The following is a 14,405-nucleotide window of genomic DNA, read 5'->3' as shown; positions in this document are numbered from 1 at the left end:
CGCAGTCCCGTTCGAGAATGAAAAACGTGCCAACCTGCTGCCCATTGAGCCCAAAATCTGCTTTTTTAGCCCATGTTTGACTGCACGGCTCTCTCTGAAAAGCCATTCGGTGTCGGATGGTACAGGGCAGTGCGGACATGCTGAACCACCTTGCCTGTCAGGCAACTTCTTCATTCGCGAAAGATGTCCCATTATCTGTCACGAACGACTCCTACGGTCAGCTCCACGAATAATAATAATCTTTATTGTCACAAGTAGGCTTACATTAACACTGCGATTAAGTTACTGTGTCGCCACTAGTCGCCACATTCCGGCGCCTGTTCAGGTACACGGAGGGGGAATTCAGAATGTCCAATTCACCGAACAGCACGTCTTTCGAGACATGTGGGAGGAAACCAGAGCACCCGAAGGAAACCCGCGCAGACACGGGGAGAACGTGCAGACTCCGCACAGACAGTGACCCAAACCGGGAATCGAACCTGGGACCCTGGCGCTGTGAAGCAACAGTGCTAACCACTGTGCCTCCGTGCCGCCCATACACGATGCAAAGCCTTCAACTCCTCTGGTAGCTGTCGATGCTGGCCACCATATAGCAGCGGATGCCACACCTTGGCAAGGGCGGGGTCGGTCTGCGTCCAGTCACGAATACACATTGCAGTGACGGGAATGGCGTCCATAAAATTCAAGACAGCGATCACCTGTCCCCCGCAGGGTGGTTTGTGAATTCGGTCTGCAGAGGAAGACGGCTCAACGCATCGGCATGTGCAATCTGGGCCCCGGGGCGGAGCTCGAAAGAGTATTCAGAAACTGCCGACCGTGCTACCGTGCCGCCGATAAGCAGCTTCTCAAGGTACCTGAGGCGTTGCGATTTATCCCCCCTGTCTTGGAAACCTCGGGCGAGGGGTGTTTGGTACTGGTCTCCACAAACCTGGGTGCCAGCCTGGCATTGCCAAGGTGCCAAACTGGCATTTTCTGCACGCGCGCGCGTTTGGGCTGGCGTTGACCTGCTTGGGTGTTGGAGAGGGGTGCAGGTACCCCCCTACAGTGCGTTTGGGCTGGGGGTAATCAGGGGTTGCTTTGCGGGCCGCGGACATCGGGATGCCATTTAAAAATGGCATTCCAATCTCTCGCTACACTGGGGAGTTCCAGCGAGCCGAGCACCTCAATGTACTAAACAGGGCTATGAGCGGCCTCGGCTGCACTTTCTGCCTCGGCTGCACTTTCTCCACTCTGGCCCCTTATACAACGCCAGTTGTTGTATAGCCAAGTGTTTCTTGGCGCTGCGAGCACCGGGAAACACGTGGCTAAATAATAATAATAATAATCGGTTATTGTCACAAGCTGGTTTCAATGAAGTTACTGTGAAAAGCCGCTCGTCGCCACATTCTTGCGAATGTTCGGGGAGGCTGGTACGGGAATTGAACCCGCGCTGCTGGCCTTGCTCTGCATTACAAGCCAGCTGTTTAGCCCACTTCGCACGCTATGAGACCTTGGGCGGGATTCACCCCTACCCGGCGAGGCGGGGGGATCCCAGCGGGATGGAGTGGCGTGAACCAATCTGGCGTCGGGCTGCCCCAAAGGTGCGGAATCCTCCGCACCTTCGGAGGCTAGGCCCGCCCCAGAGTGGTTTGCGCCCCTCCGGCTGGCGGGAAAGGGGCTTGGCGCCACGCCAATCGGCCGCGAAGGGCCTCCGCCGGCCGCCGCGAGTTGGCACATGTGTGGGAGCGCCAGCGCGTGTTGGCATCAGCCCCCCACATGCGAGGGAGCGCCAGCGTGAGCTGGCGTCATCCCCACGCATGCGCAGAGGGCTTCGCTTCCGCACCGGGAATGGTGGAGGACCACAGCCTCCGGTGCGGAATGATAGAGTGCCCCCACGGCACAGGCCCACCCGCAGATCGGGTGAATGCAGGCCAGGCTACTGTGGGGGTTCCTCCCAGGGCCAGATCCCCCCCCCCCCCCCCAAGAACCCAGGAGCCCGCCCGCATCGCCAGGTCCCGCTGGTAAGGGACCTACTCCAATTTACGCTGGCGGGACTGGCAACAGACGGGCGGGACTTCGGCCCATCGCAGGCCGGAGATTTCGGGCAGTCCGGGCGGCCATTGAATCGCGCCGGACCCCGCCATTCTCCGAGGCGGGCAGCGCGACTCACGCCGGGCCGATTTTTGGGGGGGCCGGAGAATTAGGAGGACGGCCGGGATTCACGTCGACCCCCGGCAATTCTCCGCCCCGGCAGGGGGTCGGAGAATCACGCCCCTTGTTACCAATTAGATGAATCGCGCCCTGTATCACCGTTCCCTCACTTTTGCTGGATCAAAATGCTGGAACTCTCTTCCTCAAAAAAGCTATGGCTATGCCTGTAACACATGGACTGCAGCAGTTCAAGAAGGCTGCTCCCCACCACCTTCTCAAGGGCAATTAGGGATGGGCAATAAATACTGGCCGAGCCAGCGACTCCCACATCCCCTGAAAGAATTAAAGAAAGATCGGCCGTAGGAGATTGCAAACTGAAATTTATCCCTGCGATTAATTTTTCATCTCCAAAAAGTAACGGAGCAAAGCGAGTTTGAATTGGTTCCCCACTCTCTCCCAGGGAAGGCCTTCAGCAGGGACTAAGTAAACAATTACTGAGGTGAGCTGTTAATCAGCAGCAAATGTTGAGAAGCCTGAACAGCGGCACTTGTAATAGACTTACAAATGAGCAAATAATGCAGAGCGTTGCCTCAGTAACTTATTACTTTCACATTCTTTTGTTCATTTGTGTCCTTTTGTCAGTTTAATAAAATATTTAATCAACCGATACCAATGAAGGGAATTGCGTCGAAACAGTTCTTAAACTCCAATGTGCCAAAAGAAGCCTTTTACATTGAGTTTGAGTGGATGCGAGACGCCCATCCCAGGAACGGGCGGAGGCCTCTCTGTCTTCTCAGGTAGATATTAAAAGGTTACCGTGACACTATTTCGAAGGAGAACAGGAGTGTTCTCCCTGTAGCCCTGGCCAATATTTATTCCTCAGATGGCATAATTAAAAACAGATTATCTGATCATTAGCCCATCACTATTTGTGGGACCTTGCTGTGCACAAATTGGCTGCCGCATTTCCCTACATTACATCAGTAATTAAGTACTTCATTGGCTGTAAAGTGCTTTGTGTCCTGGGGACATTGTAAGGAGCTTTGTTGATACAAGTTCTGTCTTTTGTTTCAAACTCCCTGCAGGAGAGTCATGTTAAAAGCAGATTAAAGTGCAATTTACCACAGGGCCATCAACTCCTTCTTGCACTTTGAGAGAAAAAAACGTTTATTTATATAGCATCTCATCATGTCTTTCATATATACTCCACAAAGAGATTCATGTGCACCAATTGATTTGAAGAAACGAGGTTGATGTCATGGGCTGCTCATGTCCGAGTGACCTGATAGGTTGGGAAAACACATGGTGGGATTTTCCAGCCGTTCCTGGCAGCGGGATCTTCGGGCCTTGCTAAAGTTGGCCCCTTCCTGCGGGTTTCCCGACCGCGGGGCAGGTGAGCCATGCAATAGGCCGTAATCTTTAGCGGGACCAATGGTGACTGCTTTCACTGTTGGAAAGACAACATGGGGGGATCGGTGGGTGGCGGGGGGGGGGAGCGCGAAAATTCCATCCTGCAAAAATTGTGGGCTCGGATCAGATAGAGATAATCAAGAATGTTCTTCGGGAAAGACAGATGTCCATCATCATCTGGTCTTGCTTACATGTGACTCTCGTCCTGCACCTTGGACGGAATTCACCGACCCTCCGCCGGGTCGGAGAATCACCCGGGGCCGGCGTCAATCCCGCCCCCGCCGTGTCCCGAATTCTCCGCCACCCGAGATTCGGCGGGGGCGGGAATCGCGCCGAGCCGGTCGGCGGGCCCCCCGCGCCGATTCTCCAGCCCGCGATGGGCCGAAGTCCCGCCGCTGACAGGCCAATCTCGCCGACGTGGTTTAAACCACGTCTGGTGCCGCGGGATTGGCGGCGCGAGCGGGCCCCCGGTGTCCTGGGGGGGCGCGGGGCAATCGGACCCCGGGGAGTGCCCCCACGGTGGACTGGCCCGCGATCAGGACCACCGATCGGCCGGCGGGCCTGTGCCGTGGGGGCACTCTTTTCCTTCCGCCGCCACCACGGCCTCCACCATGGCGGAGGCAGAAGAGACCCCCCTACTGCGCATGCGCCGGTGGTGACGGCACTGTCTGCTGACGCACCGGTGCATGCGCGGACCAGCGGAGGCCTTTCGGCCAGCCCCGATGCCAGGCGGCGGGCATCAAAGGCCATTGGTGCCGGTTTTCCACCATCGGCGGAGCGGAAACCACTCCGGCGCGGGCCTAACCCCTAAAGGTGCAGAGAATTCCGCACCTTTGGGGAGGCTCGACGCCAGAGTGGTTGGCGCCACTCCGCTACCCGCCGCCGGGACCCCCCGCCCCACCGGGTAGGGGAGAATCCCGGCCCTTATATTTAACCCTTAAATCCTCCAGAACAATTGGAGATGGAAAATATATGCCAACTCTACCCACAATCCAAGAACACTTTCTTAGAAAAGTGCAGTTATTCTTGTGATGTAGGCAGACTTTGAGCACCCCAGTGAGATTCCACAAACAGAAATTGGGGAAGTGGCCAGTTGTAAGAACATAGTAAATAGCGACGGATATAGGGTGGCTCAGTGGTCAGCACTGCTGCCTCACAGCACGAGGGACCTGGGTTCAATTCTGGTCTTGGGTTTGCACGTTCTCCCCGTGTGTGCGTGGGTTTCCTCCGGGTGCTCCAGTTCCCTCCCACAGTCCAAAGATGTGTGGGTTAGGTGGAGTAGACAATGATAAATTGCCCCTTTGTGTCCAAGGGCGTGCGGGTTAGGAGATGGGGTTAGGATAGGGCGGAGTGGACCCAGGGATGGACGTGGGTGGAGTGCTCATTCGAAGTGTCGGTGCAGACTCGATGGACTGAATGGCCTCCTTCTGCACTGGAGGCATTCTATGATTCTATGATACGCCATTCGGCCCCTCTAGCCCGCTCTGCCATTTAGTAAGATCATGGGCAGGATTCAACGGCCTTGTCGGGAACAGGCCATTGAATCTCGCGAGAGGCTCAACCTCACTGGGCGTGATCCCAATCAACATATTCACATGGGACATTAGGGGGCGTGAAAAATCACTCCCGTCAGGAGTCAACTGGTGCGATTCAGCGACCCCTTTGCACCCGGCGTGGATCCGGGTGCAACGGATGAATTGCGGGAAAGCCCCAAATCGGGCTCCGCGCTGGGTGCCAGGCCGATCGCAAGTCACCTGACTCGCTCCACCCGGCTCGATCTGGATCTTGAGATCTGGGCGAGATCCAGATCTGCATATTCAAATGAGCCAAATGCCTGATTCACCCAGTGCCAGGGAGCCATCAGCTGTGCCTGCATGACCTCGCCAGGGCGCCGTTTAATATAAGTTCAACTGTGAACCAGATTTGGGGGGCGGTCTTGCAGGCCCATTATAGAGCCCTGGGTGGTCAGAGAGAGGTCAGGGTGGTACCCTGGCACACTCCTGACAACTTGGCACTGTCAGGCTGGCAATCCTGGCGGTGCCACTGGGCACCCTGGCACTGACACCCTGGTACAGGATGTCCAGGTGACACTGCCCGGGTGTCAGGGGTACTGTCATGGTGCCAGGCTGGTAGTGCCATGAGTTGGGCCTGGGAGGTCTTGCCAATTCGGGGAGGGGGGGGGTGAAGAGGTTTCCTCGGGCCTCAACAAGGTTCGGTTGGTTGGTGGGGAGGGGAAGAAACATAGAAACAGAGAAAATAGGAGCAGGAGGAGGCCATTCGGCCCTTCGAGCCTGCTCCACCATTCATTATGATCATGGCTGATCATTCAACTCAATAGCCTAATCCCACTTCCCCCCCCCCCCCCCCCCCCCCCCCCCCCCACTCTGTCCAGTCCTGTTCGGATTTTATAGGTTTCTATGAGATCCCACCTCAGTCTCCTGAACTCCAGAGAATACAAATCTAACCGATTCAATTTCTCCTCGTACGTCAGTCCCGCTATCCCAGGAATCAGTCTGGTAAACCTTCGCTGCACTCCCTCTAGAGCAAGAACATCCTTCCTCAGATAAGGAGATCAAAACTGCACACAATATTCCAGGTGTGGCTTGACCAAGGCGCTGTATAATTTCAGCAAGACAATACTGCTCCTGTACTCGAATCCTCTCGCAATGAAGGCCAGCAGACCATTTGCCTTCTTTACCGCTTACTGCACCTACATGCTTATCTTCAGTGACTGGTGTACGAGGACACCCAGGTCTCGTTGCACGTTCCCCTCTCCCAATTTATGGCCATTAAGATAATAGTTTGCCTTCTCGTTTTTGCTACCAAAGTGGATAACCTTGCATTTATCCAAATTATACGTCACCTGTCATTCATTTTCCCACTCATTCAACTTGCCCAAACCACGCTGAAGGATGCCTGCATCCTCCTCACAGCTCACCCTCCCACCCAACTTTGTGTCATCTGTAAATATGGAGATGTGACATTTTGTTCCCTCATCTAAATCATTAATATATATTGTGTTTGGCTGGGGTCCTTGTGACATTATGGGAATGTTCAGAATACAAAGGGTTAATGTCATATCATAATCAACCACTAGATGGAGCTAGTTGCAGAACTATATAAAGCACTGACTCACAGACTTCTGGGAGAGAGCTGGAGGAGAGCGAGAGAGAGCAGTGATAGTGAGGACAGTTATTTAGAGTGTAGACACTATTGTTCGTTGAGTGTTGATTGTCGATTATTGTTTACTACAGCAGTAAGTGGTCGAGCTTAATTAAGTAGTGTAAATAAGTGTTAGCTTTGTCAATGAACTTAGCTTCTGTGGTTTTTGTGAACACTATGACATCCATCCAGTGATCAAGAATTACAAAGAAAGGGCAGCACGGTGGCCTAGTGGTTAGCACAACCGCCTCACGGCGCTGAGGTCCCAGGTTCGATCCCGGCTCTGGGTCACTGTCCGTGTGGAGTTTGCACGTTCTCCCCGTGTCTGCGTGGGTTTCGCCCCCACAACCCAAAAATGTGCAGAGTAGGTGGATTGGCCATGCTAAATTGCCCCTTAATTGGAAAAAAAAATTGGCTAATCTAAATTTAAAAAAAAGAAAAAGAAAAAAGAAAAGAATTACAAAGAACACCACAGTCCTAGCACCGAACCCTGTGGTACCCCACTAGTCACTGCCTGCCAATTTGAAAAAGACCCGTTAATTCCTACGCTTTGTTTCCTGTCTGCCAACCAGTTTTCTATCCATCTCAATACACTTCCCCTAATCCCACACGCTTTAACTTTACACACTGATCTTTTATGTGGGACTTTGTCAAAAGCCTTCTGAAAGCTCAAATATATCACATCCACTGCCCCCCCCCCTTGTCAACTCTATTTGTTACATCCTCACACCTCAGAAAGTAGGACGAAAAACATTGAAAAAACTTCCATTTTTAGTTTGAAATGTTCGAACTTACCAAAATGATTAAACACGCTGGCCCAATGAAACTCCATATGAAGTTGTTTTCTGTGCTGAGCCAGCAGCTGTGGGAGAAGGAATGCAAAAAAACAACTGTGACAAAATAAGCGCAAGTATTTCTTGCTCCACATCGACCGCCAACTTTATCCTTCCCTCTTTTAAAAATGGCAGCGACCATTTTGCCAGCCCATAATTCCGTGGAGTCTTGAAGTCCTGTGGGTTGTGCAGGTCGGAAATTTCCCTCTGCACTGTGCATTCGAGGTGATCAATTCAAGAGCAATCCTTTGTGTCCCGCTCAAAGCCGTCGCTCCTCGTGTGTGGGCTTCGACATTTGGCTATTCTACCAGGATGGGCATCACAGGCAAGTCCAATCTTGTTGTTCCCCCCAACACACACAGTGTGTACGCTATCTAGATGGGATAGTGATCAGGAATTGGAATCTTGTTTGGCTGTCACCTTTTCTCAGAGACATTGAAATCAATTGCAACGCCACTCCAATCGGAACAGCGTAAAATCCAGGAATGAAATGTTGGATCTTCCCAGCCTGTGTGGCTCAGGAAGTCACACTCACACCATGAGTCCACTAGGCAGGTAAGGTAAGGTAAAGTCTCCATAGTCCCAGATGACCATAGGCTGCTTTCTCCTTTGAGGGGGAGAGCTGGCCTAACCTGAGGGTCATCACACCTCAGGCGAGGTTGAGAAGGCGGGGCCTTCATGAATAACTCACAGGGCCGATGGGGAAGAAAAGCCATTTTGTCCCATTTTATCTGAGCCACATAGAAAGATGCACAGCCCTTCTCAACACGCCATTTAACTCTTTTTGCTTTTTGATCCCAAGGAGTTTTGCCTTTGCTATTGCCTGAAGCAAAAAAGAGGGACTTGCATTTATGTAGCACCTGACACAATCACCGTATGTCTCAATGTGTTTTCCAGCCAATGAAAAACTTTGGAAGTGTCGTCCTTGTTGTAATTTAGCAAAACGGGCACCCAGCTTGTGCACAGAAAACAGCCACGATGACAATACAATCGTGACCAGACCTTTTTTTTTCTCTGACGTTGATTCAGGAATCAATATTGGCTGGAATTTTGGGGATAACGCCCCGTTTTTCTGCGAAATAGTACCATTTACATCCAGCTGAGAAACCTGGTGGGGCCTCACTTTAAAGGATCATCCAAAAGATTGGCTCCTCCGACAGTGCAGCACTTCCTCGGCACTGCACTGGAGTGTCAACCTTGCGTTTTCGTGCTTAAGTCCAGGAATGCTGCTTGTGAATCAAAGGCGAGTCTGTGCTGCTTAAATCCCTCTTTCCCGTTCTTCATCCTTTCCATTAAAATGTAACTTCCTGACACTGATTATCAATTTGGTCCCCCTTATCTTAGCGTGGGCTGCCCACAGTGTGCCATCTCTATCTTGTCCTCCACGTTTGTGCTTACATTTTTTTTTACATTTAGTGTACCCAATTAATTTTTTTCCAATTAAGGGGCAATTTAGCATGTTCAATCCACCTACCTTACACATCTTTGGGTTGTGGGGGCGAAACCCACACAGACACAGGGAGAATGGGCAAACTCCACAAATACAGTGACCCAGAGCCAGGATTGAACCTAGGACCTTGGCGCAGACCTAGGATGCAGCAGGGCTAACCCACTGCGCCACCGTGCTGCCCTAGCTTGTGCTTAAAATGAATCTGTATCGGTTAAACCCATATGTGCCATGGCTGACTGGCAGCACTCTGGAGGTTCGTGCATTCAAGCTCCACATCAGAACTACAGCTCTGCAAGACCTGACACTCCAGTACAGCACTGAGGGAAGGCCGCACTGTCGGAGGTACAGCCTTTAGAGCAGATTTGAATCTGAAGTGGATGTAAATTATCCCGGGGCTCTATACTGAAGGAGAGCAAGATAGTTATCCCCAATGTTCTGGTCAATATTTATCCTTCAACCATCACCACAGAAGCAGGTTGTCTTGTTATTATCATGTTGTTTGTGCGTAATTACTGTGTGAAAATCAGCTCCTGCTCTTCCTCCATTACAATAGTGATGATGTTTCATTGCCTGTAACCTGCTTTGGGACATCTGGTCGTCATGAATAGTGTTGTATTATTGCACGTCTTTTAATGGTCACAGCTCTTTAATACATCTACATTGGCTTTCCGTTCCGGCAATGCCTCATCCTTGTATTCAAACCGCTCCATGGCCTCGCCTCTCTCCTTCTCCGTGGGCTCCTCCAGCTCCACAGCCATCCAAGTCCATCCCTCACTTCCTTCCCCTCCAACTCCTGGCCTCGTGCCCGTAGCTGCCTCGGCCTTAAGCACTGGGATCCCCCTCCCTAAACCTCTTGGCCTCTTCATCTCTGTCTCTCCCATCCTTTAACAGTCTTGGAATCATAGAATTTATACAGTGCAGAAGGAGGCCACTCGGCCCATCGAGTCACACTGACCCTCCGAAAGAGCACCCGAAAGGAGGAACACTCCCACACCCTATCCCAGGCACCTCACCTAACCTTTGGACACTAAGGGACAATTTAGCATGGCCGGTCCACTTAACCTGCACATCTTTGGATTGTGGGAGGAAACCGGAGCACCCGGAGGAAACCCACGCAGACACGGGGAAAACAAAGAACATAAAACAATACAGCACAGGAAGAGGCTCTACGGCCCTCCAAGCCCGTACTGGTCATGTATCTGTACTCGGTTAAAGCCCTCAGCACTTCCTTGTGCCGTATCCCTCTATACCCATCCTATCCATGTATTTGTCAAGTAGCATTTTGAACACCGTTAATGTATCTGCTTCCACAACCTCCCCTGGCAACGCGTTCCAGGCACTCACCACCCTCTGTGTAAAAAACCTGCCTCGCATATCTCCTCTAAACTTTGCCCCACGGACCTTAAATCTATGCCCCCTGGTGACTGACCCCTCCACCCTGGGAAAGAATGCCTGCCCATCCACTCTCTCCATGCCCCTCATAATCTTGTAGACCTCTATCAGGTCTCCCCTCAACCTCCGTCATTTTAATGAAAACGGTCTGAGTCTATTCAGCCTCTCCACGTAGCTAACACCATCCAGACCAGGCAACATCCTGGTAAACCTCCTCTGCACCCTCTCCAAAGCCTCCACATCCTTCTGATAGTGTGGCGACCAAAATTGTGCGCAATATTCCAAGTGCGGCCTTGCCAATGTTCTATACAACTGTAGCATGACTTGCCAGTTTCTATACACGGCGCCCAGCCCAATTAAGGCAAGCATTCCGTATTGTTTCTTCAATACCTTGTCCACTTGTATTGCTGCTTTCAAAGATAACGTGCAAACTCCACACAGACTGTCGGCCAAGACTGGAATTGAAGCGGGTCCCTGGTGTTGTGAGGTAGCGGTGCTAATCAATGTTCCATCGTACCGCCCTTCTTAAAACCCACCTCTTCGACTCAATCTTTGACCACCTGACCGAATATCAATGGCCACTGCCTGCATTTATATAGCACCCTTAGTGTGCTAAAACATCTCAAGCCTCTTCATTATCGAGCATCAATTTGACCCTGAACCACAACAAGTGATATCAGGAAAGATGGCGAGAGGCAGGTTTGATAAGGGATCTGAATGCAGGAGATAGAGAGATGGGGAGACAGTTTGTCAAATTGATGCTGAACAATTTCCCCTGGGAATTGCTTCGGGATCATTTTAACCACTTTAAACGATGCAATTGTTGTTCCTGAGATGACCCCAACCAAGCACTTACATTTTATTTGTGCTGTAGTACTTGTAGCCGAGAATTGCCGAGATCCCCACGACTACCGATGGGCTGCCGTAACCGAAGATATAAAAGTTCCTGTGCAGGAAACCTTTGTTATAGATCACCCCGACCACAATCAGGTACAGGTGGATGCCCTCGATGCACATCCAGGCGAAAGCAGCCAAGAAAAAGTAATGAAGGAGTCCGGCCACAATAGAGCAGACGAGCTGGAGGGCGGGGTGGGCAAAACAAAAGACAGAAGACACCTGAAGTAAAACGCCAAAGTTACATTTCGGTATAATTCATGCAACTGTCCCACTCGGCTGACAACTTTGAGAAAAATATCCTTGCAGCTTACTTGCGCCATGTAAAAAATGCAAGTGTGAACTCCCGCCGGGATACTGAATGACAGCCCAGCGATGAATTATGCAGGGGGAAATGCAAATCTGACTTTATCTCAATCAATTGTAAATTGTACTTTTTTTTTGGGAAAGGTTTTTTTTAGATATCTCACTCATCAAACTTGGGGATGTTAACATCAGGGGACAGACTATTTTTGCTCCATTTTTGGATGATCCCTGCTGTCAACCTCAAGTATTCTCGAAGACTGGCTACAGTAGCGTTGGATGGAGAGTGCGGTCTTTAGACCAACTAGGGGATGTCATCCTTGTTGACAGTGCGACTATTTTCTCTCCTCTCGGGGCCTTGCTGATTGAGGCTGTCAAATTACAGAGTGATTCCATACTCCAGAGTGTCCCAGGTGGGCCACTGAGCACAGTTCAATAAGTCACAGACTTTGGGCAGCACGGTGGCGCAGTGAGTTAGCCCTGCAGCCTCACAGCGCCGAGGTCCCAGGTTCGATCCCGGCTCTAGGTCACTGTCCGTGTGGAGTTTGCACATTCTCCCCGTGTTTGCGTGGGTTTCACCCCCACAACCCAGAAAGTGTGCAGGGTAGGTGGATTGGCCACGCTAAATTGCCCCTTAATTTGAAAAATGAATTGGGTACTCTAAATTTTTTTTTAGATTTCAGTCCCAATCTGAGTTTAGGTTTTGTGCTGCACCCATGAATTGGCCAGGATTAACTCAGCCTTCATGTTGCGTAGGACTGTACAACCAGTGGACAGAAAGCGATTACATTTGTTTGACAGCACCATCCAAATCTGTGACTTGCACCAGCTGGAGAGACAAGGTGGGCAGAGTCAGACATCACCATCATCTCCTCATTCCCCACCAAGTCACGCTCTCTGGTGATTTCGACACTTCAGTCATTTCTTCATTGTCACTGGGTTGAACATGCTGGAACTCTGTCCCTAACAGCACTGTGGAAACATCTTCACTGCACAGTGGTGGAAGAGTAATTATCCGTGCATTGGAGGGGTCAATGCTAGCAGGAGGGTTTTATTGGGGGGTTTAATGCTGAGGCGCCGGCTTTATTCTGGAGTTTGTTTGTTAACTTTGGTGTTTTATTGGGGGGTTTAGTGATGAGGTGGGGCCTTTGTTGGGGGTTTTATTTCTGAGGTGGGGGCTTTATTGGGTTTTTATTGCTGAGGTGAGGATTTTATTGGGGGGTGTATTGATAAGGTGGGGTTTTTACTGAGCGTTTATTGCTGTGATTGGGATTTCTTTTGGGGGGGGAGCGTTATTGATGAGGGGAGCGCTTTATTGAATGCGGATGGCCGCTTGAATGAGGCAGTAGATGCTGTCTGGTCGCTTGGGGCATTACACCCAGCACTGGGGTTGAATTGTGATTTGTTCATGCTTGGGGCCCAGGGGGAGAGAGGGGAGAGCAGGGAGGAAAGTCGGAGATGAAGGGACTGTGTTCAGAAAGAAAACACGCAGCTGGGAGAACATCAGATCAGCCATGATCTCATTAAACGGTGGAGCAGACTCGATGGGCCGAATGGCCTACCTATGTTCCTATGTCTTATGGTCCTCTGGGATCTGTACATTGAGAGGGCAACAGAAACACTATCTGACTGTACCACACAAGGACGGGAAGTTGTAGAGAGTCCGAATGGAATGATTGGAATGACCGCTTGCAAATATCTTTTTTGTGGGCTGGTGTTGGTGGTTGGTGTGTCCATTTGCAATCTTTACCTTATTGCCGTACATATTGATCCCTGTGAGAAACAGTAGCTCTGCGATGAACAGGCTGAAGCAGAGATTCTTGTGAATGGTCGTCCTCGTACTTTGAATCTCGCCGAAGAAGCAGAAAGTAAAGATGCACATTGACAGACAGATCAAGGACACAATAATCCCCAGCTGGGTAATCCGGGTCAGGATATTATTATGTAGGACATCCTGCAAGGAGGCAAGAGTCAATAGCTTTAACATTTGAAAAGGTTTGTTCTTTTCCTGTGCCGAAAACACACCAGAGAACTGAATGTAAACTGGAAAATATTCTACTTCTGTGTTTCTCATTAGCAGTCAACTGATTTTCCCCTTGGAATGATTCTCAGACACTGATCAATGGAAAACCGGATGCAAAGGGAAATTTACCAGTAGTTATAATGTACAGGGGAGCTCCCGTGAGTTGTCATGAGGTAGGGGAGCTCACACAGTGGACAATGAGGTTGTCAAATAATAGAGAGGTTCCACAGTCTGCTCTCATACATGTGCAAAGCAATTTTCTCAACACCAGGAATGAAGTGAGGTATGATGTAAATAGTATTCGTTCAACCTGCTCTTTCTTTAGCTGTTAGGTTGACGTGTGTCAGTCAGAATCATGGAATAACACGGGTTAGAAGAAGGCCATTTGGCCCGTCATGTCTCTGACGGCACTTTGGATGATGCTTCCAATTTGTCCAAATGTGGAATCTGGTGGATGTTGCAATTCTAAAATAACAAAAAATGCTGGAAATACACAGCAGGTCAGGCAGTATCTGCAGAGAGAGGAACAGAGTTCATGGGTGGAAATGTCCCAAAATTTGCCAGGATGTCAGGTTCAGACTGAAAATCGGGGTGTAGCTCACCAGCTGCATGGCCGAGCTTTCTCTCCAGGTTCTCCGGCACTCTGTGCACTGAGAATCTGGAGGGTGTGGGTTGGTTTGTGGGACGGGGCCCGATAGAGCTGGCACCGAGATCGGAGTGCCACCTTCAAAGGGCGCCCTGATCCTTGGTAAGAGAAACTCCACCCCCCCCCCCAAACCACGTGGACACAGAGGAACACCCCACAAGC

At 50.8% G+C, this 14,405-nt stretch overlaps 1 protein-coding gene across 1 annotated transcript in view; it reads right to left on the bottom strand.

Annotated features, from left to right (window-relative positions):
• The window catches only part of adgrl4 (adhesion G protein-coupled receptor L4), a 133,631-nt gene that overhangs the window by 35,646 nt on the left and 83,580 nt on the right, over positions 1-14,405 (bottom strand). Inside the window, exons 10-12 of the mRNA XM_038793722.1 lie at positions 13,325-13,528; positions 11,234-11,454; positions 7,498-7,564 (exon numbers count right to left, since the gene is read on the bottom strand). Coding sequence (XP_038649650.1) covers positions 7,498-7,564; positions 11,234-11,454; positions 13,325-13,528 — 492 coding nt within the window. The remainder of the gene's footprint in view (positions 1-7,497; positions 7,565-11,233; positions 11,455-13,324; positions 13,529-14,405) is intronic.

Source organism: Scyliorhinus canicula, chromosome 4 (genome assembly GCF_902713615.1).
Source record: "Scyliorhinus canicula chromosome 4, sScyCan1.1, whole genome shotgun sequence".
NCBI lineage: Eukaryota > Metazoa > Chordata > Chondrichthyes > Carcharhiniformes > Scyliorhinidae > Scyliorhinus > Scyliorhinus canicula.
Note: the sequence above shows the minus strand (reverse complement) of the source record. Positions and strands in the feature narration are given on the sequence as shown.